Here is a 24,453-nt window from a genome sequence, read left to right on the forward strand (position 1 = left end):
AACATCGTTTCTGAAACTGAATGACTACCAATTTTATTATTTTAATCAATTTAGATGATAAATTCTATTCATTTTTAATATTTGATAAAAGTTTGGTGGATCATAAACTTAACAAATAATATATTTTCTTTTAGTGAAGATGTAAAATTTGGTCCAAACGCTTACAATAGGACCTAAACTTTATATGAAACTGAATAATTAACCCAATATGAATCTGAAAAAAAAAAAAAAATCAAATTAAACTGAATCAGTTCAGTTTTGATTTCTAAAATGTGTTTCATTTCTACATTTTGTATCTTGAATCAAACCAAATGTATAACCAAAATCAAACTAAAGCCTTTTTTATTTCTATATCGTTTATTTATTTTTTCTTTTTATGGTAAAAGTATTGAGAGATTCTCTTATCTTAAAAGAAATGTAGATATATTTATATGTATAGAAGTTTTTCATGTCCTAAAATATATACATAGAAGTGAGTTTTTGGTGTGGTGAGATCCCCGGGTGACCACAAAGACAGCCTAAGAAATACAAAGACGTTTACCTTAAAAAAGAATGGGGAGAAAGTGGACAATAGCAGTTATATATATATATATATATATATATATATAGAATTAAGCTCATATAATTTTGCTTGGGGACACTACGTAACAGATAAAACCTTTCCTATTTTGCATTTTGTTTTAGATTGAGTGTGGATTTTAATGTGAAGGATTCAGTTTGAACTGATTCGGAAGTTTTCAGCCCAGAAAATAAGTTGTGGTAGACCTAAATTCAGACACAAACCCATAAATAGGGACGTAAATGGATAGTCGACAATTCAAATTCAATTAATATTCGTATTAAATAGATGTTCAACTAGTAATAAAAATTAAGTGGCTAGTGATTATGAGAATATTCAAAATTGACAAGTAATGGAAAATGAAGAAAATGGCTCTCTGACAATTAATAGACATGGATTGAGAACGAATTGTGTCCATCGGGACTTGGAGCAAAGAAGGTCTGAGTATGTAATTGAATAATCGAAAATTTAAATTAAATTTTATCCATTCCCATTTAAGGGTATCCATATTCAGTCAAGTGATATCCAAATCTAATAACATCTGATCCAGATTCAACCCCTTAATTTACATCTTTAATTTTAATGTGAACCGTTTCGACACAGGCTTCAGTCCAAAAGATAAGCTGGGCTGACCCAGAGCCACAATGACATAAGGCTAAACTAAATACATATGGCAACTTTAATAGATTTAATTAACCTTTCCTGTGGGTGAAGAAAATCCGGTCCAAACATATATTGGTTTTTATTTTGTTTTATAGAAATTTATATATAATTCGTGCTACTGGTTACTATTGATTTTCTTACTAAATATCCATATTCTTCAATATAATCCCAAAGGAAATATCACTATCTGAATTCGTATCCAATTATATACATGTTTTACATGCTCTGGCACTAGGTGTCAAGCTTGTGTGTGTCTGTCTCTCTCTTTTAGAAATGACCCTTAAGCGGCTATGCCTTTTTTATCCCAGCCCTTCCAATGGTTGAACAACCAACTCTCGAAAAGCTAGTAGCTAGTCCAACTCTCTCTCTTAATTTTAATATCCTTAGTGCTATTGAATTTTGAATTGTTATATTTAGACTTGATTCTATTTTCTCTCCAACTCTTTTTATCTGACATAAGTACCCTTATGATCCCAAAGTTATAGGTATCAAAATTGGTGTTTGTATCAATCTCAATCAATATGAATCGAGTCCTTATCAGATTGTTGTCGGGTGTAATTTCAAAAAAAAAGGATCATTTTTTCGTTCCCACCATCATATCGGTATCGTATTAATACTGATCTCTGCACTGATACTGTTCTGTATAAGCTATTGGTTTAAAGAGAGAATATATTGAAGCATTAGCATAGCTTGTGCTATAAATGTACATTCAACCTTGTTTCTGTTTTAAAGCTGTCACAATTAAAATTCCAGGGTATGAGCCAAATATTGTAAAAATGGGATACAAGCCCTTTAATAGATACAAACTCGGCTTTATCATCTACCCACTAAGACTCCTCCTCTCCAACCAACCGACTCTGTGGTTTACAAAAAAGAAGAGGTCACTCACCTTAGAAAGCTTTCCATCTCTTGTTCAAAGAGCATGGACATATGTAGCAAAGAAACAAAGAGAGACTGAAGAAAATAGATAGAGAGAGTTTAAGAGCTGAGTGATATAAATAGAAAGTTTGGGGGTAAAGATTTGTATATAGAAATAAGAAAAGTATTTAAGAAAGTTTAGAAGATGGAGATTTTAAGTAGTTAGGGCTCTTGGAAACATGGAAGAGGAAAAGATAAAGATGTAGAGATGTGAATATGGGAAGAGATTTCAACCAAAAATAGAATATGGGATGAGAGATATTCTAATTGGAGATAAGATATAGATTAAAATTAAATTAGGAAATTATATCCAATTTCTCCTTTAGACCCCTTTTTACAATTCCCCCGTGATTGGCACAGGGCCACAAGTAAGAAAAAATTTGGTTGTTACTCGGGTTACAGCTACTTGGCTACAATCCCTGCTAGAAGTCAAAGAAATGGAATAATTCATTTTTTCTTAGGGTTCAATACCCTCTTAGGTTATAATATTTTTCAAAATATTCTTTTACATTCCGTTTCTTTGGTGTAGCTGCAACCCGGGAAATAATTAAATTCATTCTCACAAGTCCCCATAGAGAATACTCGGCATATATCATATATCTTTTTAAGGACAAAGTTTTTTGTCCAGGAGGGCACAAAATGATCATTGTGCCTTTGGGATTCATGCGCCCTTGTGTCTAGGTGCAAGGGTAGTCTTGGACAGTAAACACTAGCCCTTCTAATATATTTTTCTCTTAATTTAAATGTTTAATTTGTCTCATTAAATAGTTTCTTAAAATACGTTTTTCAAAAAAAAATCAAATTACCATTAAAATGGGAAGAAATGGAAGAATATAGTATTAAGAGATTCTCTTATCTTTTTTTCTTTTTTTTTTATGGTAGAAAGAGATTCTGTTATTCTAAAAGTAAGATATATACCCAAAAATATATGATATTATAAATAAAGAAAGGAGGTTGGGCACAACGTTAGTTTTCCTACAAACATTGTTGGCATAGCGCTAGCGTGCGCAGCCTTTTCCCATAAATAAATTTGGATACATATAGAATGCAAAAAGGCTGGCAAGGCTACTGAGGTGTCCAGCTTATATCACCCTCTCTCCCAGACTTGGATCCTTATCGACAACTAATAGCATTTGGTCACGCAATCCACATTTGGCACACTGACAGAGAATCTGGTCCCTCTCTCTCTCCCCTTTGAAAGTGACCCCATGCCCTTCCACACACACCCCGCTCTCCCCAACACATATATTAAAAAAAAAAAAAATGGAAAAGAAAGAGTGGACAATAGCAGCTCTTTGAAATATTCCATTAAGATCACGTATTAATTTGAATGATGTACCTTTTGGGGCATTACAAAATTGATAAAACCTCGGTTTGAACCGGTTTGACTCAGGCTTCAGCCCAAAAAATGAATTGGGATTAAACCCAAACCCACAAGGTATAACTAAAAGTGTCAATCGGTTCAGTTTTGATTATTTGATTTGGTTTTAGTTTGGTTCTAAATGATGATAAGGTGGATCATAACCGAACCGAGAACTGACTCGATTCCATATTTAGATATTCAAACTGATTCAATTAAGCTCGATTCAATTTCGGTTCCAATTCGATTTTGATATGCAGTTTTAATTCAGTTATGAAAATGATTCCACTTTTAAACCATGATTCTGATGGACCAAAGGCCATAATGGACTCAAGTCATGGGCTTTATGGCCATTGTTAACTCCAAAATTATCTTAACTTATAAATATGTGATTATAAATTGCAAAAAACACTTACCACATTAAAAAAAAAAAAAAAAAAGAGCTTGCAATAAACACTCTTGAATGATAAGAGCAATTCAATTCGATTTCAGTTTGAACCGATGGTTTTAACACCCTAAACAAAAACCGAGCCAAAACGAATAGCATGCTCACATATTCAAACAGAATTTGAACCAAATAAATTTGATTCGATTTCGATCCGATTAATTTGACTCGAATTTCAGTTTTGATATTCGGTTTCAGATTGAAATTGACACCCTTACGTATAACGTTAAACTGAAAATATATGGCCAAAGCTACTAATGAATAATGATAGAAGAGTACATCAAGAACTCTTATGGCTCTACCAAAAAAATAAAATAACCACTAGGTCTTATTGTACATTATATTTTATTTATTTATCTAATTATATCTTTTATTTTCATTAAAAGAAAAAAAACTTAATCCAAAACCAGTTACCCAGTAAACATGAACACATAATGACAGGACCATACTAGTGATGGGTGTTTTAAGAGAGAGAGAGAGAGCGAGAGAGAGAGAGAGAGAGAGAGAGAGTTAATCAGAATGGTCTTCCTGGCTTATGGAGGACCCTGAAGCATTCTTCTTTTCTTTCTTTTCCTTCTTTTCCTTTTTGTCCTTCTTTTCCTTCTTTTCAGGCTTCTTCTTCTTGGGCTTCTTGTGCCCCTCATGATGATGATGATGCTCTTGAAGATCACTATAGTCATAAATGTCCATATGGACACCAGGATCGTTGGAGTTGTAGCTCCCACCAAAAACGAGTGAGTTATTAATGGCTTGGAAATTACTGTTCACGTAGGTACTCATCTCCTCCTGTTCTCCCCAAGGAAGGCTGAGAGGCTGATCAGATATCTCTTCCCTTCCTCCGGTTCGCATTGTCGCTCCGGTATTACTTCCGGCGAGTGTAATCACTTGTGGCTTGACTTCATCATCATCCTCGTCGACGGCACGGGGTTGGCTCGACCCAGACTTGCTGACATTATTGGTAGTGCGCTGAAGCTCTGAGATGCGGTGGGTTAGAGCAGAGATCATGTCTCTTAGTTCTCGATCCAGATGTTTCTGGGTCTCTCCTTCGACTTGAATGCGTTCTGACCCCATGGCTTGGTAATTTTTTGGACTCTTGATGGGTTCTGGAGCTCTTGAAGGTTTAGGGAGTTAAGGAGGTATAGAGATTGAATATATTTATATTTGTGATTGGTGAGTGATTCCCACGTTATCTCCTGTCCCAGCTATATGCAAAGATAACAAATTAAGAATTGGATGCAGATACTTAATCCTACCTTGAGAGGAAGGGATCGCTTTGTCTCCTCCTTAACACAGATATCCCCATGCTTTTGTGCTCATTAAGCTCCTTCAAGTGCTATACAAGCTTCTCATTGAAAAGGGTTTTGCTAGCATGAACACTCAGAGGCACACCATATTATAAGCTAATTATCAAGAGAGAACGCTACCTGTTAGTGCATGTACACATCAGCACCCGCAACCAATGGAAGAGGCACGCATGCATCTTCACTGTGGTCCTACTATTGAGCAGTGTTCTTTCTCCCTAACTAATATTGCGAAAACGGATCAGATGTTCATATGATCACCAGATCATACGAGTTAGCATCCGACATCTATCCATTTTGTTCTAAAAAATACCCCTTATTATCCTTGTAATGACAAAAGGTAGGACAGATGTCAAATACTGGCCAGGTCGGTACAACCTGATGATCGTACAAACAGCGGATTCTATCTCACTAATTGCACCATATTCTAAGACGAGTTCAGTTGAATGAGGGTTTCAATTGGGATCTTTTTCTCTTTTTGAGTGATTGAGCTTTCGGCCATTTTCGTTTCTAAATTCATGGGCCTTTGGTAGACAAAGGAAACAAGGCAAAGGTGGGCTGGGGCTGGGTCTTTTTGTTTCTAAATTCATTGGGCTGAATAAATCATATAATATTAGGTGGGCAGCTGGTTAGGCAGGTGGGAATAACTCTTCATCCTAATTCCTAACCACTACAAATAAGAGTTAAATAAGGTGGATAAAGGATTTCAAGTGACCGGGTAGGGATGGCAACTAAGGTATTTAGATTAAGTAAAAAAGAACCCTACTTGCTCGTATGCCCTTATACTCAGACAACCCTGCCCTAGTTGATCCCTGGGCTAGCGCGATGGCCACACAACTAGGTAGCAATCCCCAGCCTTTAGGCAAATTATATGATTTGCAAATTTGTTCAAGATGTATGTTAGTTCTCACTTCTCACCTTATTAACGAGAAATTCCATGTAGGATCCATTCCCTCTCATTTTCCTCTCCTTCTTATTCTTCATCAAACAAAATCCTTCTTTATTTCATGCATCAGCTGCAACTGGGGATGGCACTTGCAGATTGGAAGGTAGCCCAAGCCCAATTTGAGTTCTAGGAATTGGAAGCTCAGTCTCAACCCAACCCAACCAATTTTAAAAATTTTAAGGCCATCATGCTTAGGTTTTCCTGGTTTGGGTTAGCTAAGGCGAACTCTTATAATGATAAAAAAAAAAAAAGCAAAATGACCTATTTAAAATTAATATATGAGCATAACATCATAAAAGTATCTTATAAAAAGAAAATGAAAAAGAAGAAGAAGAAGTAATAAGTCCAAACTAATTCACTACGAAAGATTCAAGATAGTGAAATAAAGTCTCGTGGATACAGTGAGTGCAGTGATGCATCGGATGACTGAAAGCATCCGGCCACCTGTCCTGAGATCGTCTAGGCCATCCGATGCTCACTGCACTCACTACAAAGGATGTTTTAGCTACTATTAGATAGATAGGCCCAAAAAAAAAAAAAATGTCGTCATTGGTACAAAAGGTTTATTTGTATCTTATGCAACTCACATAGGAAGGCCTTCCTAAGTTGTCCAAATATTTATCACGTGATAGTTTAGTTGGGATCTAAATTTTGTTGACATGTAGACTCAAGGCATTCAACATATCAAATTTCAACTCAAATGGTAATATAAAGTTTTGAAAAATTAGAACTACGGGGAACCTACACAATAGCGGTCAGATTATCATAGAGATTCATGGATATGCAGAAGGTGGGGTATAATTGAGTTAAGGTTATAAAATTAGCCCAAGCTGGGCCTAGGGTTGTACCCAGATTTTTTTTCATTTTTCAATTTATTTAGGATCCAGTTTCTCTCCAGTTTTCACACATGGTGAAAATAGAATCTCTTGTTTACCCTATCTATTCCTTTAATTGAAATGAAGAAGGATACTTTTGAAAATTTATGATGAACCCGAAGTATAATCATAGCCTCACATCTCCATTCTGGATGGAGGAAAACTTAATCCATTTATTTGTGGGGCCAATATTGTTGGCATGACATTGCTGACAAATGAATTGCAATCTTATCCAGTATTCATGTCACTTGGCAGTTCACATTGGGGTAGAAACTTTATAGATAGATAAGTTGAACAACACACTTGGGGTTAATTGCACTATCAGAGTTATTGCTAATACACCAACACAGAGAACAACTTTTAGTCTTTATTTATTCATCTCCATTAGAATTATTGCTAATACACCAACACTTTGAGAGAGACTTATAGCCTTTATTTATTCATCTGGCTACATACTCAGAACTGAATCCCTTTAAGAGAAGCTGATTTGGTATTTGGGTTGTTTATTTGGATTGAATATCCCCCAGTGCTTCTCTTCCTCTGGACTCTTATTGTTCTCATCAAACATGGCAAAGATATAAGTCTCTAAAGACCCAGGCTTCTTAGGAGTGCCACTCTTCACATGTTGAATCAGATTGTTGTTGTAAGTCTTTGCATTCGCTACTGTTGTTGAAGTACCTCCTGCAGTTGGCCAACCACTCTCTGATACAACAAGTCCAACACTAGAACCACCTGCCTTCTCCATAGCAGAGTAGACAGCATCAACAAGGGCATCAAAAAGGTTTTTGTATCCAAGATTACTGTATTGGTCATGCACCACAACTGAAGTGGATGTAAACAAAGCATAGGAAAGTTGGATGGAAGCAGTGTTGGATTTGTAACTGAAGTATGGATACACATTTGCTAGTAATGGAGACTTATTTTGAGAAAGGAAAGCAAGAATTGGGTCTATATATGACCTTACATCACTTCTGAATGCACCTTGGGATGGAGGGTATGAGGTGCTGAGTAGTCCGGTTTCGATGGCAGTGGTCACCGGGATGTTCAGGCCAGCTGATGAAATTGCAGAGCGAATGTTTTTAATGGCAGGTAAAACGAAGTTAACATATTGAGAATTGCCATTCACCGGACTGACTTCGTTCCCCACGGCGATATACCGGAATTTGACATTAGATGAGTAGGCTACCACATTTGTTTTTACCCAATTATTTGCTGTGGAAGTACTGGTTGCTATGCCTTGAAGGGCATCATTTGGGACACCCAATATGAGTCCAATGTTGGAGCCTCTAAGAGCTTGGAGAGCTTCTTTGTTTGGATCATAGAGTCTCATCCTTTGGATATTTTGGGATTTGTAGAGAGCCACCACTTCTTGTTTAGATGGTAAATTGTTTCCATTCATCCCATAACAAACCCCTGTTTGTGCCCCTGCATTAGATCGACAGAAAATTAGTCTGATGTGATGAGAATTGAAACTAAAGTGAAATTTTGCTACTACCCATGTTGCAGGAACTTTCATATTACGTATCTGGGCTTGTGAACGAAATTTAGCTGCTCCCCAAGTTGCAGTAAAAGAAATAGAATCTTAAAGGGCATTTTGAAAAATACAAAAACCTAGGAGGGTATTTTTGAACCCTCTGGGGAAGGGAATTATTCCGCTTCTTTGGTTGCTAACAGGGTTGTAGCTACTTGACTGCAACTTGGGTAACAACAAAAAATTTTCCAAGCTCATAGGTAAAGAAATAGAATCTTGAAAAGTATTTTATAAAATACAAATCTTCGAAGATATTTGTGAAAAAGGGGAATGAATTATTCCATTTCTTTGGCTATGAGCCCTTGAAAGTTTGCTTGCACTGAGCAAAGTTGCTACCTTCACTATTTTCACAGAGAGAGAGAGAGAGAGAGAGAGAGAGAGAGAGAGAGAGACCTGTTATGCCTAAGGTAGACATTAGGAGCCCAAAAAGAAGTAGCATTGTGGCAGCAACAGAAGGGCTTCCTCGTGCAGAACAAGTAGCCATGATGAAGGAGAACGCAAGAAGAAAAAGAAGCTTAGGTAGTATCTTATCTCCAACATTTGGGCCTCTTATTTATAGGGAGAGATGGACCCCATAGCTTAAAATCTTCCAAGAACCGCCGCATCACGTAGCTTGAAAAAGACTCACTTCAGAGTCAAGATTTAACTCTTGAAATTTGGTTCATCAGACTTAGAATTTCCAGAAATTTGAATCGCAGCCCCCATGTGATAAACAGGAATGAGTGGATCTACCTCTGTTTTCAGTTAGAAAGTCTTTGGGGTCTTAAATTTCATTGGGTAGACGTCTCTTCAAATGAGCAACTCCACAAGGAAGACTCAGAAACAGATAGTCAAGATAATGAGATATCTTAACTACCCATGACCACAAACTGGAATTTTTCTCACTTCCCAGTCTAAATTGGGTTCATCATGGGGCATCATCTTATACAAGACCATCCTCGTCCGTCAAACCAGTTAATTGAGGATCAGCACTTTTCAAAGAAGTTTATCTTCACCGTAGATGAAGAGAACCCCATCGATGTGATCTCATAACTCGTTCGCACTGTTGTGGTAAGGTTCAAAATGCCTTTGGTACTCTTCCAAGAGTTCCATCCAATCATTAAAAGTGAAGGATGAAAATATTCTCCCTTTCACCATGGCTGATGGAAACTCTTAATTTATTTTCACTTTAATAAGAGAGATGGTAAGTTAGTGGATGATACCAATGTCAGTGTTAGATGGGGTATTATATTAGAAGGGCAGGGAGTCATTTTAAGAGAAGGAGAAAGAGACACAATGGATGTTAGTTTACAATATATCAGCGTTGTGTCCAACTTTTTTTTTATTTTTAAACAGAGATCAGGTATACCCTTGTTTTTTTTAATGGTATATTTTAGATTTTTTTTTCTTAATTAAAGTTTTTTATATCATCTTACCCTTGTACTTTATCAATGGATCCACATCAAATGGGTTAGTGACCTGTCGTGTCTAATATCAATTCAATCCGAGTGATGTTGATCGATCCAATCCAAATTTTTAAAATGTGATATACACCGGTTGCTCTGCTTGTACAGCCCTATAAATGAGGTCATTAACATATTGGTATGGACGATTTGAGTTGAGATAGATGGTTGAGTTGAACACATGTACCATCTATGCGACGGAATAAAGACATCGTACACCAACAATCATCAAGGCCCCATTTAACAATAATTATCATATATAGCTCCTATTTGTTTGATTAGCAAACCAACATGTCTAGATTTGATGGTAAAGCTCATCAAAGTCATATAGGCTATATTCCATCTTCCTATGGCAACATAAGCTAGAACTGAACTGGAAGCAGAAGTCATTTCCCTAACAGCATTTCATCCTTTTCATGGGTGCAGCCAGGACTGAATTGCCTAACGAATGTACGAATATAAATTGTGCAAGTGGTCGTCCGTGAAGGAAGGAAGGTCGCAGCTCATCACCATTGACCATGACTTCTAGTTCAACAAAGATCAGGGGTGTCAAAATCCAGACCTTGTCTCATGTTTAACAGAATTCTCATGAAAGCTTCATTGTTTGTATGTGAACAAGTTGATCACACTAGTGTGAAAAATCCCAATTTATTTGATAGCGACGGACCTATAAATATTCCTGACAAATACAATTCCTAGGTATTTCATTTTCTGTAAAACAATTAAGGGCAATGGATCAATAGTCGTTATGATCACGATGTGGGGCATTGTCATCGGTTTTTATATTTTATTCCATTTACGCGGTCTATTGCTCCAAAACACAATGTTTATCTTTGCTTCAATCAATGAAATTTTCTCTAACAATTAATATAACAAATATAAATTTATGACTTATGCTTCCATCTCAACCACAGAAGGCTCAAGGTCTATCAGAAAATGTTTGAAATCAGATTTTATAAATCTTTTCTATGAAGACAAGTGAAGCCTTTATTTATTTATTAATCTATTTTAATTTATTCCAAAATGTAATATGGGTTTTTCACCTAAAAGAAATCTAATATGGGGAATGTACTGCTGGGTGAGTCACACAGCAAAAATATTCATCTGGAAATTTCTTCCATATGGCATTGTAGTCACATAAGCACAAGTGTTATTCATGTCAGATTTACTTTGTTGGCCAAGGAAATTAAGGTAATTTGCAGATATTAAGTGCTTTGAAACAGATTTTCCTTAATGTTTAATACTATCATATTTAAATTTTTTGGGGAAAATTATTTGTGTATATGTATTCAATGGGGTATGTCTCTGTATATCATATACTCATACTTTAAATTATTCAATCATAAAAAGATATATAATAATGCATTCACACAAAGAAAATTTACATTAGTACTTGGGTTCATATAAGAAGGTAATTTTAGTAAACCATGTTGTAAATACCCAGATGATATGGAAAAAGGTGCTTAATTCTTTGTCTGGATAAGAATTATCAAATTAAAGAGGTGAACTAGTAGATCATCATAATAGTCTATTATTTTTTTCAAATATCACAAAGCATCTATTTTGCCACATGAACAGAATGGATGACAGATGGAATATCCATCTAACCATTGAATAGAGAGGACATGATTTAGATTAGCCACGTGACAAATTTTAGTCTAATTCAATAATTTTTTTTTTTTTTGTGTGCACATATTCCATGTTTGTCCATGCATGTGTATCAATCCTTTAGACATTGACTTTGCACTTTCCTAACTCTTGAGTGAGAATAGACAATTTAGATTAAAAAAATAAAAAATTAATAACTCGTATATATTGTGATTTTTGAAAACATCACGTTCAATTGTCACATGGTATCCAATTAAAGACAAATGTGTCACAGAATAGGAAAGAGACTCATATAACCAAACAAACTCACGAGAAAGACCTCTCTTTAGAGTCGTCCCTTCACAAACGTTTTGAATAGTACTCAGCACTACAATGGCAAAGACCTGGCTGACTTGGAAAAAGCACAGAAGTCAAGACTTAATGGGTTTGGTGGTAGAACAACTACATAGAAGCCAGACTTTATGGGTTGGTGATAAAGCAATTAAGTTAATGGCCTATGGCCCTTGGAAACAACTGCATCTCTATAGAAAGTCCCCAATTACAAATTGATGTAGAGGGCAGAATGAGGCCACTTGGTTCTACATTTTCCCTTCAATTCTACATGGGACTGGGTCTTAGTCTTCTCTTCATTGCATTGATAGTGCCCACCATTTATTTCAATCTGAATTTGTAATGGTGAGTTCACATAAGACCTGTGCATCATGGAGGACTCAGTCCAGATATCAGCTTCTTTGGTGACCACCTGAGATGAGATCATTGCTCAGTTTCTGAATGATAAAGAAACCCTTCATTACTCACCATATTCACAATAGATAACTAATTTGGCAGCCCTTGTTACAGGTTTCAGTTCTGGACATGCTCCTAGGCTGTCCAGTCCAAGTTCCTTACCTGGATTGAGAAGATCATGACGCAGATTGCGCTCCATCAGCTTGACCAGGAAAGAAGAATGTAGTCACCTTGAGTGAATAAGAATAATCATCAATGAGAAAATAGAGAAAAATCCAAACTATCAATCAAACCTTTTCTGCTAGTCCACATGAAGCCAAAAAAACAGATGGCCATGAGATGTGACCTACCATTCAAGATATGTCTCAACTACAGTCCCTAAGAGGCTGGGACCAACTCTATCCAGAGCCATTCCCACTATGAAAGCTCGAGCTTGTCATTCAGGACCCAGAACACCCCTGCGGTAAAGTTGACAGTTTGGTTTCAATTTATTTAAGTCATGTTTTCACAATTTCTACCACAAAAAAAAAAATTGATAAGTCACAGAAAGCTAGCACAAAACAAACAAAAATAATTTACAAGCATATTGTCTGCCCCAGTGTCTACATGATAACCTTCAAAGAAAACATAGGACTATTTGAATGATAATGGATGTGGTAGTGATGAAATATCTATTTCTATTTTGGGAATTTCACTGCTTGTTCATATTGAAAACATACAATATGACAAACATGAGTCAAAATTAAAAAGCACAGAAAGAAGACCCTCTTTAGAGAACCCATCTCTCACTCTTTTAACAATTAAGAGAAACTGAACTGATATTTGGGTTGTTTGTTGGGAAAGAAAAGCCCCCAGTGTTTCTCCCTCTCTGGATTCTTTAGGTTCTCATCAAACATTTCAAAGATATAAGTCTCTATAGCTCTTCCTTGCCTCTTGGGAGTTCCATTCTTCACATGTTCAATCAGCTTTGAATTGTAAGTTTGTGCATTTTGCACAGAAGTCCCCACATCTCCTTCAGTTGGCCATCCACTCTCTGATACAACAATCTCAACAGAACCACCTCCATCCTTCTCAAGAGCTGAGTAGAAAGCATCCACCATAGCATCAAAAAGGTTTTGGTACCCTAATCCACCATCTTGAACCACAACTGATGAAGAGGTAAACAAAGCATAGGAGAGTTGAATGTCTTGTTGGTTATACTTGTAAATGAAGTAAGGATACACATTAGCAAGTAATGGTGCACCATTGTTAACAAGGAAGCTTATAATTGGGTCTATAAACGACCTCGCTTCGCCTTTGAAGTCGAGTTGGGATGGAGGATAAGTAATGTTATCATCAAGGAGTTGAGAATCAATTGCTGTGGACACTTTGATTTGGTTTTGTAGACCAAATGATGTAATTGCACTTTGTATGTTTTGCATTGCAGGGAGAACAAATTGAGCTTCGCCGTTGGTGGTGAGATTTACTTCGTTGCCGACGGCAATGTACTTGAATTTGACATTAGATGAGTAGGCTTTTATGTTTCTCTGTACCCAATTGTATGCAGTGGTAGTGTTGATTGCTATGCCTTGAAGGTCATCGTTTGGGACACCCAAGATGAGTTCAATGTTGGAGTCTCTAAGGACTTCGAGAGTTGCTTCATCTGGAGCATAAAGCCTCATCCTATGGATGTTTGATGATTTATAAAGATCCACAGCTTCCTGTGGAGATGGTAAATTGTTGCCTAAGGCTTGACCTCCATAACAAACACCTGTTTGTGCACCTGCATTAGATTCAGAAGAGCTTAGTTGATTTTGATGAAGAGCTTAGACCCTCAATGCTTCCAGAGTTGATACACAAACCTGTGATGTCTAGGCTACTCATTAGTAGCCCAAACAGAAGCAACAGTACTGTGGTAGCATCAGGAGGGCTATTGTTTCTTTTTGCAAAGAAAGCAGCCATGGTGGTGAAGAAGAGAATCTAAGATTTTTCAGATGCATCTCATCACCACCATTTAGGCTTCTGATATAGGAAGAGAAGAAGATCAAATTCTGTACCTTGAGAGTTTCCATGTCCTACTAAGACTTCAGTGGCAATCCTATGAAAACACTTGGAAGCTGCTTCTGTGCCAACATTTCCTTGTTCAAAGTTGAAAAGTCTTAATGTCCTTTTAGGTTGACAATTTGGATGGTCCTTCCCTGTTAACATCAAGGATGACTTAGATGGTCCTAATCCCTTAGAAACAAGGATGACCTTATCCACACTCTAGTCTGCAATTAGCCCGCATAACCTGTAAATGTGAGATACCGTAGTGTTGGGGTTGTGTGTGTCTTGTATTCTGTAGTAGTTCATATAATTATTGGGTTTGTATTTGTATTTGGGTAGGATGTGGGTAAAGAATTTTGTTAAAGTTTAGCGAGAATTTCTGCTTTTCTCATGTGAATATAGACATTTGTGTCAAACCATGTTAAATTTCTTGTATTGTGTGATTGTTTGTTTGATTTCTCCTCGTAGTTTCAAATTCATCCCCAACGGTGCGATGGGTCAAACCGATAAAGTCATTGAACAGCTTTGCGACCAGCTTAGTGGCTAGGTCGGCTTGGGTTTGCATAACCCCCCACCCCCACACACGTACACACTTTACCTTTAAGATATTGGGGTTCTCTTTCGGTTCAGAGGAAGAGTCAGAAACAGATAGTCAAGATATCTTAACTACCTCGGACCACGGAGGGGGATTTTTCTCACTTCCCAATCTGAACTGGGTTCGTGAGACATCGTCATCATATACCAGACGACATCCTTGCCCGTCAAACCAGTTAATTGTGAATCAGAATTTTCGGAAAAAGTTATATCTCCGCTGTAGATGAAGTCAATCCCACGGCTGTGATCTCATAACTACTTCCCTTATTATGTGTGATGGTTCAAAATACCTGACCGTTTCACCAGTCTCATCCATGGTTCAGAGTACTAGTATCGGATCCCGTATCGAGTGTTTCATATTAGTTTGGTAAGTTTTCGATCCTGATATCTGGTCAATATTGTATTAATAAAACGGTATGGATTAAGAATAAAAAGATAAAAAAAAATCTATTTTTTTAAGCGAAAACAGAGATATTTTTGTTTGATATGTGTGATCTGATAATGATCCATTTTGATACCATATGGATTTTGAGGATGATTGATACTGTGCACTAAGACCATGGTTCCCTTTAACTACCAAAAGTGATGAACAAAGAGATTCTCTCTTCACCATGTGTGATGGAAGACTTAATCCAACTTTTATTTTTTAAATGGAAAAATTATCTAGATATACTTAGTTAGCAAAAAGATTTACAAAATTGATAGATATAAATTAAGTTTTGAAGAAAATAACACCTCCAGTCGCACAGCTCATGCGTCAACGCAAAGGCCAATGAGGGTGCATACACGGGCATTAACATAGGGAGAATTTTTGGGTTTCATAAAGGTGGATGTATCATTTTTCTACCCTTTATGTTCAGAAGTAGGGGTTGTGCAACCAAAGAACGCTCATTTCCTCTTAGGTTTTACAAACACAAATTAAAATGTTGAAAAGATTTATCAAATTCTTATATAAGTTATTAAAAAAAAAAACCTAAATTACCCGCAACATCTAGACAACACCAATAAGAAATGTCAATCTGGTTAGGGTTGTAGACGGGGAGGAGTCTTCTTACTCTTACAGTTTTACCCTCTTAATCATTATAAACATGTTACTCTTACTGTTTAAGGTATATGTGTAAGAAATGCTGATATCTACTGAGTAAATTGGGGTGAGTAAACTAATATTCAAAACAGATCACTCCTAATTTATTTCCACAATGAAATTATTTATCAAAAAAAGAAAGGGAAAACTACATTATTTGTTAATAAACCTAATAAGAAAACAAAAAATAATTAAAAAAAAAGGGGTAAAGCACAATAATTAAATAAACTACATCCAAAGAAGAGTTCAGTTGAATGAGAGTAGGTCTTTTCCTCTTTGTGTACAAGTTATAGATTTTATCGCGTTTTGTTTCTAAAGCTATGGGCATTCAATAGACAAGAAAAAAGGCCTAGGGTTAAGGTTGTCAATTATGTATCAATATCGTAAACTATTTAATATCAAATCACATCAAATAACTATATCAAAATTGTACCGAATATGATAAAATGTTTTTTTTTAATCGATACAGTAATGATATCAGTATTTAAGATAAAATCATTCAATATGTATTAAATCATATTGAATTATCAAAATCATATTCGAATCTTGTACCAAAATACCGAATTATTGATTATATATATATATATATATATATATAGGAAAAGCTTCTCTGAGCCTGAGGTGTACTGCATGTTGTCTCACATGGGATTGTTATATTATTTTTTTAAATAAAAAAATAATGAAAAATCATTGAGAGGATGTAGATTACGTACCCTGTTTGTTTAGAGAACCTTCTTTCATACATAAAATATAAATAATTGTACCAAAATATACCAAATAAAAAATACATTTTTATCAAATAAAATTCATATCAAAACTGTACCTAGTCGATACAGTATCGATTTTAAAATGTAAATATTTTTTTCAATACGGTATAATATTTCAATATAAACTCTTGGCCAGCTGTACCGCACCAAATTAATATAGAGAAATTTTGTATCACATCAAAGATAAATTATGCACCATAGAAGTGAAAGAGACCCATGACCAAACAAGTCACGAGATAGAGGCCACTTGTGTGGGACATCAAATTTGAAAGCTATGTTCAATACCAGTTTCCCAAAGACTTTATTAAAGAAATAAAGAAAGCATTGAAGGCATGCATTAAACTTTTCTGCTTCGAACAGAAAAACCTCAAATATGTAAAACTCTCTAAATTGAGAGATTTGCTTTGAAGATACGTTAACCACTTCTTCCCTATAGATAAATAATTGGAACAGTAGGAGAGTATTATTTTACTAGAGGTTTTTGAACATCTGTTAAAGAGACAAACATGAGTACCATAACTCTTATTTTATGATGAAATTAAAGGCACAGAAATTAAAAAGACACCCTTTTAAGAGAAACTAATTTGATATTTGGGTTGTTTGTTAGGAGAGAAAAGCCCCCAGTGTTTCTCCAGCTCTGGAGTCTTTTGGTTCTCATCAAACATGGCAAAGATATAAGTCTCTATAGCTCTTCCTTGCCTCTTGGGAGTTCCATTCTTGACATGTTCAATCAGCTTTGAATTGTAAGTTTGTGCATTTTGAACAGAAGTCCCCACATCTCCTTCAGTTGGCCAACCACTTTCTGATACAACAATCTCAACAGAACCACCACCATCCTTCTCAAGAGCTGAGTAGATAGCATCCACCATAGCATCAAAAAGGTTTTGGTACCCTAGTCCACCATCTTGAACCACAACTGATGGAGAGGTAAACAAGGCATAGGAAAGCTGGATGTCCTTTTGGTCATCTTTGTAACTGAAATAAGGATACACATTAGCAAGTAATGGTGCACCATTGCTAGCAAGGAAGCTTATAATTGGGTCTATAAACGACTTCACGTCGCCCTTGAAGGAAGCTTGGGATGGAGGGTAAGTGTTTTCAAGGAGTCCAAAATAAACAGCTGTGGACACTTTGATTTGTAGGCCAGATGATGCAATTGCACTTTGTATGTTTTTCATTGCAGGGAGAACAAACTGAACATTGCCGTCGGCGGGGGGATTTACTTCATTGCCCACGGCGATGTACTTGAATTTGACATTAGGTGAGTAGGCTTTTATGTTTTTTTGTACCCAATCATTTGCAGTGCTAGTGCTGCTTGCTATGCCTTGAAGATCACTGTTTGGGACACCCATGATGAGTTCAATGTTGGAGTCTCTAAGGGCTTGGAGAGTTGTATCATCTGGACCATAAATCCTCATCCTTTGGATATTTGATTGTTTATAAAGATTCACAACTTCCTGTGGAGATGGTAAATTGTCACCTAGTTTTCCATAACAAACGCCTGTTTGTGCACCTGCATTAGATTGAGAAGAGCTTAGTTGATTTTTAATGGAGGGGAGGAGTCACTCTAGTCAGTCTCAACTCTCACCTCAACCCAAATCAAATAGAGAAAATGAAGTTTACACTAAAACACAAAGAGAATAGTCTAAGCCTTGTTTGGGTAGAAGGAAGTGAAGTAAAAAATTATAAATGAAAAAAAATGGAACTTTTCAGTAGGGTGTATTGACCAAAAGATGTTGGGATGGGGTAGAAATCATCTTTAAAAACTAGCCATAAAGCAAAGGGTTCACAAGACCTTACATGCCTCCACGTCAGCTTATTCACATCTGATGTGGGATTATTACTTTCGCATGGAACCCCAATAATTAAACAAGATAGAGTTACAAAGGATTGCAAGATGGAAAACTGATCAAACAAAGGATTGCAAGAGAAGATCTAATCAAACATGGTATCCAAATATCGGTTTCCACCTAAGCACAGTAACTCTATCTTAATCAATATATAGGGTGTTTGGTTGAAAGTTGGAACCTGCAAAGTAAGGTTAAAAGAATGTAGACTTGACTTATAATCTTAAAGACCCTAGCATAATATAATTCTCACACTTTTCTGTAATGTCTAGGCTACCCATTAGTAGTCCAAAGAGAACCAACAGTACTGTGGCAGCAACAAGAGGCCTATTGTTTCTTGTTGCAAAGAATGTAGCCATATTGGTGAAGAAGAGAACCTCAGAATTGTAAGATGCATTTCATCACCACCATTTAGGCCTCTTATATAGGAAGAGAAGAAGCTAATATCCTATCAAAACAGTTGGAAGTTTCTACACCGGCGTTTCCTTGTTCACGTTGAAAAGTCTTTGGGACCTTTTAATTTCCTTTTAGGTAGACGTCTCCTATATGGGCAACCTTCAAAAAAAAAAAAAAAAAAAAAAAAAAAATCTTAGCATCAAGGATGACCTTCTCCTATCCACATCCTGGTGTACAAGTAGCCGCTTGATTCAGAAATGTGGGAAGGAGAATAGGGGAGAAGGTGGAGTCATCAAGCCCAAGGTGGAGACAGGAGAATTGAACCCACAACTTCCTAAGAACTTGCATTCTTGTCTTTTCTATCTATCTAACTTGCCCCTTGGGAGGGAGAGAGTGGGGGAAAGAAAAAAAGGAGCTGCCTTAAGACACAAGGTGAAGATAGGAGAGTCGAACCCAAGACTATCCGAGAACTTGCACTCTAATGTGCTAAAAGTTCTTCCTGAGAACTTGTCACTCTTGTCTTTTCTACCTATCTAACTTGCCCCTTGGGAGGGAAGGGGCTGCCTTAAGACACAAGGTGAAGACAGAGAGTCGAACCACTACTTCCCGAGAACTTACACTCTAATGTGCTAGCAGTTTTCTTCCTGAGAACTTGCACTGTTTTCTTTTCTGCCTATCTAACTTGTCCCTCCGGAGGGAGAGAGTGTATGGAGGGGAAAAGGGGGTGCCTTTAGGCAGAAGGTAAAGATGGAAAAATCGAAGCTATGACTTCCTAAGAACTTGCACTCTAGTGTGCTAGCAGTTTGCTTCCTATGTCTTTCTTCATTGCTTCAACTTAAGTTATCTTTCACTTTCTCTTTTAAATTGGTTTCTTCATGCTTAAAGTAAAATATAATGGGTTTGATTTTAATCTTTTTGGTTCGAGGTTAAAAATGCAACCCTAAAAGCGATGCAGAAGGTAATGGAAAAACAAGAACAAATGATACACATAGGTTCACGAGGTTTGGCAAGATTGCCTACGTCCTTGATGAGATTCTGCTTCATAATTAATGGAGAATAGAGTTACAGTGTTCATACTCACACCTCTCAGAATTGCTTATAGAGAAAGTAAATCTTGCTACAAATATATAAGGAAAAACCTAAAACCAAAAAGTATAAAACTCCCATCAAACTGCGATGGAATAAAGACATTGTACACCAACAATCATCAAGGCCCCATTTAACAATAATTATCATATATAGCTCTTATTTGTTTGATTAGCAAACCAACATGTCTAGATTTGATGGTAAAGCTCATCAAAGTCATATAGGCTATATTCCATCTTCCTATGGCAACATAAGCTAGAACTGAACTGGAAGCAGAAGTCATTTCCCTAACAGCATTTCATCCTTTTCATGGGTACAGCCAAGACTGAATTGCCTAACGAATGTACGAATATAAATTGTGCAAGTGGTCGTCCGTGAAGGAAGGAAGGTCGCAGCTCATCACCATTGACCATGACTTCTAGTTCAACAAAGATCAGGGGTGTCAAAATCCAGAGCTTGTCTCATGTTTAACAGAATTCTCATGAAAGCTTCATTGTTTGTATGTGAACAAGTTGATCACACTAGTGTGAAAAATCCCAATTTATTTGATAGCAATAGACCTATAAATATTCCTGACAAATACAATTCCTAGGTATTTCATTTTCTATAAAACAATTAAGGGCAATGGATCAATAGTCGTTATGATCACGATGTGGGGCATTGTCATCGGTTTTTATATTTTATTCCATTTACGCGGTCTATTGCTCCAAAACACAATGCTTATCTTTGCTTCAATCAATGAACTTTTCTCTAATAATTAATATAACAAATATAATTTTATGACTTATGCTTCCTTCTCAACCACAGAAGGTTCAAGGTCTATCAGAAAATGTTTGAAATCAGATTTTATAAATCTTTTCTATGAAGACAAGTGAAGCCTTTATTTATTTATTTATTTATTTATTAATCTATTTTAATTTATTCCAAAATGTAATATGGGTTTTTCACCTAAAAGAAATCTAATATGGGGAATGTACTGCTGGGTGAGTCACACAGCAAAAATATTCCGCTGGAAATTTCTTCCATGTGGCATTGTAGTCACATAAGCACAAGTGTTATTCATGTCAGATTTACTTTGTTGACCAAGGAAATGAAGGTAATTTGCAGATATTAAGTGCTTTGAAACAGATTTTCCTTAATGTTTAATACTATCATATTTAAATTTTTTGGGGAAAATTATATGTGTATATGTATTCAATGGGGTATGTCTCTGTATATCATATACTCATACTTTAAATTATTCAATCATAAAAAGATATATAATAATGCATTCACACAAAGAAAATTTACATTAGTACTTGGGTTCATATAATAAGGGAATTTTAGTAAACCATGTTGTAGAATACCAGATGATATGGAAAAAGGTGCTTAATTCTTTGTCTGGATAAGAATTATCAAATTAAAGAGGTGAACTAGTAGATCATCATAATAGTCTATTATTTTTTTCAAATATCACAAAGCATCTATTTTGCTACATGGACAGAATGGATGATAAATGGAATATCCATTCTGACCATTGGATAGAGAGGACATGATTTAGATTAGCCACGTGACAAATTTCAGTTTAATTCAATAATTTTTATTTTTTTTTTGGTGCACTTTTTCCATGTTTGTCCATGCATGTGTATCAATCCTTTAGACATTGACTTTGCACTTTCCTAACTCTTGAGTGGGAATAGACAATTTAGATTAAAAAAATAAAAAATTAATAACTCATATATATTGTGATTTTTGAAAACATCACCTTCAATTGTTACATGGTATCCAATTAAAGACAAATGTGTCACAAAGGAAAGAGACTCATAACCAAAAAGTCGTCCCTTCACAAACGTTTTGAATAGTACTCAGCACTACAATGGCAAAGACCTGGCTGACTTGGAAAAAGCACAGAAGTCGAGACTTAATGGGTTTGGTGGTAGAACAACTACATAGAAGCCAGACTTTATGGATTGGTGATAGAGCAATTAAGTTAACGGCCTATGGCCCCTTGGAAACAACTGCATCTCTATAGAAAGTCCCCAATTACAAATTGATGTAGAGGGCAGAATGAGGCCACTTGGTTCTACATTTTCCCTTCAATTCTACTTGGGACTGGTCTTGTCTTCTCTTCATTGCATTGATAGTGCCCACCATTTATTTCAATCTGAATTTGTAATGGTGAGTTCACATAAGACCTGTGCATCATGGAGGACTCAGTCCAGATATCAGCTTCTTTGGTGACCACAGATGAGATCATTGCTCAGTTTCTGAATGATAAAGAAACCCTTCATTACTCACCATATTCACAATAGATAACTAATTTGGCAGCCCTTGTTACAGGTTTCAGTTCTGGACAAGCTCCTAGGCTGTCCAGTCCAAGTTCCTTACCTGGATTGAGAAGATCATGACGCAGATTGCGCTCCATCAGCTTGACCAGGAAAGAAGAATGTAGTCACTTTGAGCAAAACAGCTTCCATTACTTGAATTGAGTGAATAAGAATAATCATCAATGAGAAAATAGAGAAAAATCCAAACTATCAATCAAACCTTTTCTGCTAGTCCACATGAAGCCAAAAAAACAGATGGCCATGAGATGTGACCTACCATTCAAGATATGTCTCAACTACAGTGCCTAAGAGGCTGGGACCAACTCTATCCAGAGCCATTCCCACTATGAAAGCTCGAGCTTGTCATTCAGGACCCAGAACACCCCTGCGGTAAAGTTGACAGTTTGGTTTCAATTTATTTAAGTCATGTTTTCACAATTTCTAAAAAAAAAAAAAAATGATTAGTCACAGAAAGCTAGCACAAAACAAACAAAAATAATTTACAAGCATATTGTCTGCCCCAGTGTCTACATGATAACCTTCAAAGAAAACATGCTTTCATGTTTATTGATTAAAATTTTTATTTTTTTTCTACAGAGAGGAAGCAACCATATAAAAATTAAGTACTGGAAAAAAAATTTCCTGGTTTGTGATGTCTTCTACTACACACTTGATCATGCACCTTCTTAGTAGTCCTGAATTGTTCAAAGCTTTATTTTTCCACTTGGCTAACTCCATTTGAGCTAAAACATGACATATGAGTGGCAGACCCCAAAATATCTACCTGTACACAATTTCAGTCCCATCTGATTGCACGTGGCTGAACTAAGTGCTTGTCCATAGATTCCTTAATGGACAGGCAGTCAAGAAAAATAACAAGGGTTTCTGATTTTCTCTGATATAACGAATCATAATTACCTTCGGTACATCTTCTGCAAACATTTAATGTAGGGGTAAATATGTCATCTTAAAATCTCCATATTCTCCTCCCTCGAATCCTCTCCTCCAGGTTTTTGGCAGCAGTTGCGGGTTACAAAGACAATGATGGAAACAGTGGCAACAGCAATGGAGGTGGCATCCCACTAATCTCTCTCCCTGTTCCTATACCCAGCAATGTCTTCCTTTCTTGGTTTTCATCAAACTCTACAAACTCCAGTGATGTTTTGCAGGGAACACATTAACAGTTGGGGGGAGGAGAAGATAATGCTTTTACGCATTGGAAAATTGGTCGAGGGGAATGACTTAAAATGGATGGTCTGGATTCGTTTGTCACTTCTAGGAAAGTCAAACGATTATGACCCCAATAAAAACTACAAACTTAGCCTTATATCCCAACTTAATGGGGTCGGCTACATGAATCCAAACAAAATAAAGTAAGGAAAACTGAGGTCTAGAAAGAAAAGGGGGATGAAAAAGAACAGAAAAGCGGGATAGGTAATGAGATGAGAAATGAAAAATGAAAAACGAACAATGACAAATGAAAGACAACGAATGATGAAAAATGAAAGATGAAAGTAAGAGGAAAGAGGCACAGCCAGAAAGTCAAGAGAATCTCAGCTAAATGGGATCGGCTACGTAGATCCTTACTCTCCAATAGGCTCTATCCGAAGTCATACTTAGTGCAAGACCCAAACAGTGAGAAATTTTTTTCACAAATCACAAGATTTCTATCAGAAGACCTGACAATATGACAACCATATTTCTTTCCCAGCACTTCATGCCCCAAAACTTTAATAATTCATTCCTGCAGAGAAAATTTTTTCACAAATCATAAGAGTGCTATCAGAAGACTGATTATTTCTTTAAGTAACTAGAAAATCAGTGCCTTGAATTTGGTGACAACAGAAACTCCAGGAATTTATTGACATGACATTTAAGCGCATCAGAAGCACATATGCTGAAAGAATCAAGGGGACAAAGCTAAAAAGAACTACAACAGAAAGCGGTATAATGGAAGATAACTCAAAAAAAAAA

General features: G+C 36.3%; 4 protein-coding genes across 11 annotated transcripts in view; all 4 read right to left on the reverse strand.

Moving 5' to 3' along the window:
- Positions 1 to 7,416: 7,416 nt before the first annotated feature.
- LOC122088484 (lichenase-like) lies at positions 7,417 to 9,146 on the reverse strand. The gene is made up of 2 exons (XM_042657763.1): positions 8,992 to 9,146; positions 7,417 to 8,492 (listed from the first exon to the last, which is right to left on the reverse strand). The coding sequence occupies exons 1-2, from the start codon at positions 9,080 to 9,082 to the stop codon at positions 7,540 to 7,542; spliced, it is 1,044 nt and encodes a 347-aa protein (XP_042513697.1). The 5' UTR covers positions 9,083 to 9,146; the 3' UTR covers positions 7,417 to 7,539.
- A 2,797-nt stretch (positions 9,147 to 11,943) lies between these two features.
- The window catches only part of LOC122089271 (pentatricopeptide repeat-containing protein At3g13880), a 16,859-nt gene continuing 4,349 nt past the window's right edge, over positions 11,944 to 24,453 (reverse strand). For 2 of the 8 annotated variants that reach the window (XM_042658864.1, XM_042658862.1), the window contains exon 4: positions 22,958 to 24,223. The gene's annotated coding sequence lies outside the window, so the exon portion shown is untranslated. Of the gene's footprint in view, positions 12,416 to 12,536; positions 12,605 to 21,952; positions 22,420 to 22,540; positions 22,865 to 22,957; positions 24,224 to 24,453 lie in introns of those variants that run through there. The other 6 variants (XM_042658865.1, XM_042658867.1, XM_042658863.1 and 3 more) reach the window with 6 other exon arrangements.
- Positions 12,928 to 14,600, reverse strand: LOC122089273 (glucan endo-1,3-beta-glucosidase, basic vacuolar isoform-like). The gene is made up of 2 exons (XM_042658869.1): positions 14,216 to 14,600; positions 12,928 to 14,136 (listed from the first exon to the last, which is right to left on the reverse strand). Exons 1-2 carry the CDS (start codon positions 14,313 to 14,315, stop codon positions 13,175 to 13,177), a joined length of 1,062 nt encoding a protein of 353 aa, XP_042514803.1. The 5' UTR covers positions 14,316 to 14,600; the 3' UTR covers positions 12,928 to 13,174.
- Positions 17,217 to 18,178, reverse strand: LOC122089274 (lichenase-like; the record flags this gene model as incomplete). Its single annotated transcript, XM_042658870.1, is given in 1 exon segment — positions 17,217 to 18,178. A coding segment is annotated over 1 exon segment (765 nt), but the record flags the coding sequence as incomplete, so codon positions are not given.

Source organism: Macadamia integrifolia, chromosome 9 (genome assembly GCF_013358625.1).
Source record: "Macadamia integrifolia cultivar HAES 741 chromosome 9, SCU_Mint_v3, whole genome shotgun sequence".
Taxonomy (NCBI): Eukaryota; Viridiplantae; Streptophyta; class Magnoliopsida; order Proteales; family Proteaceae; genus Macadamia; species Macadamia integrifolia.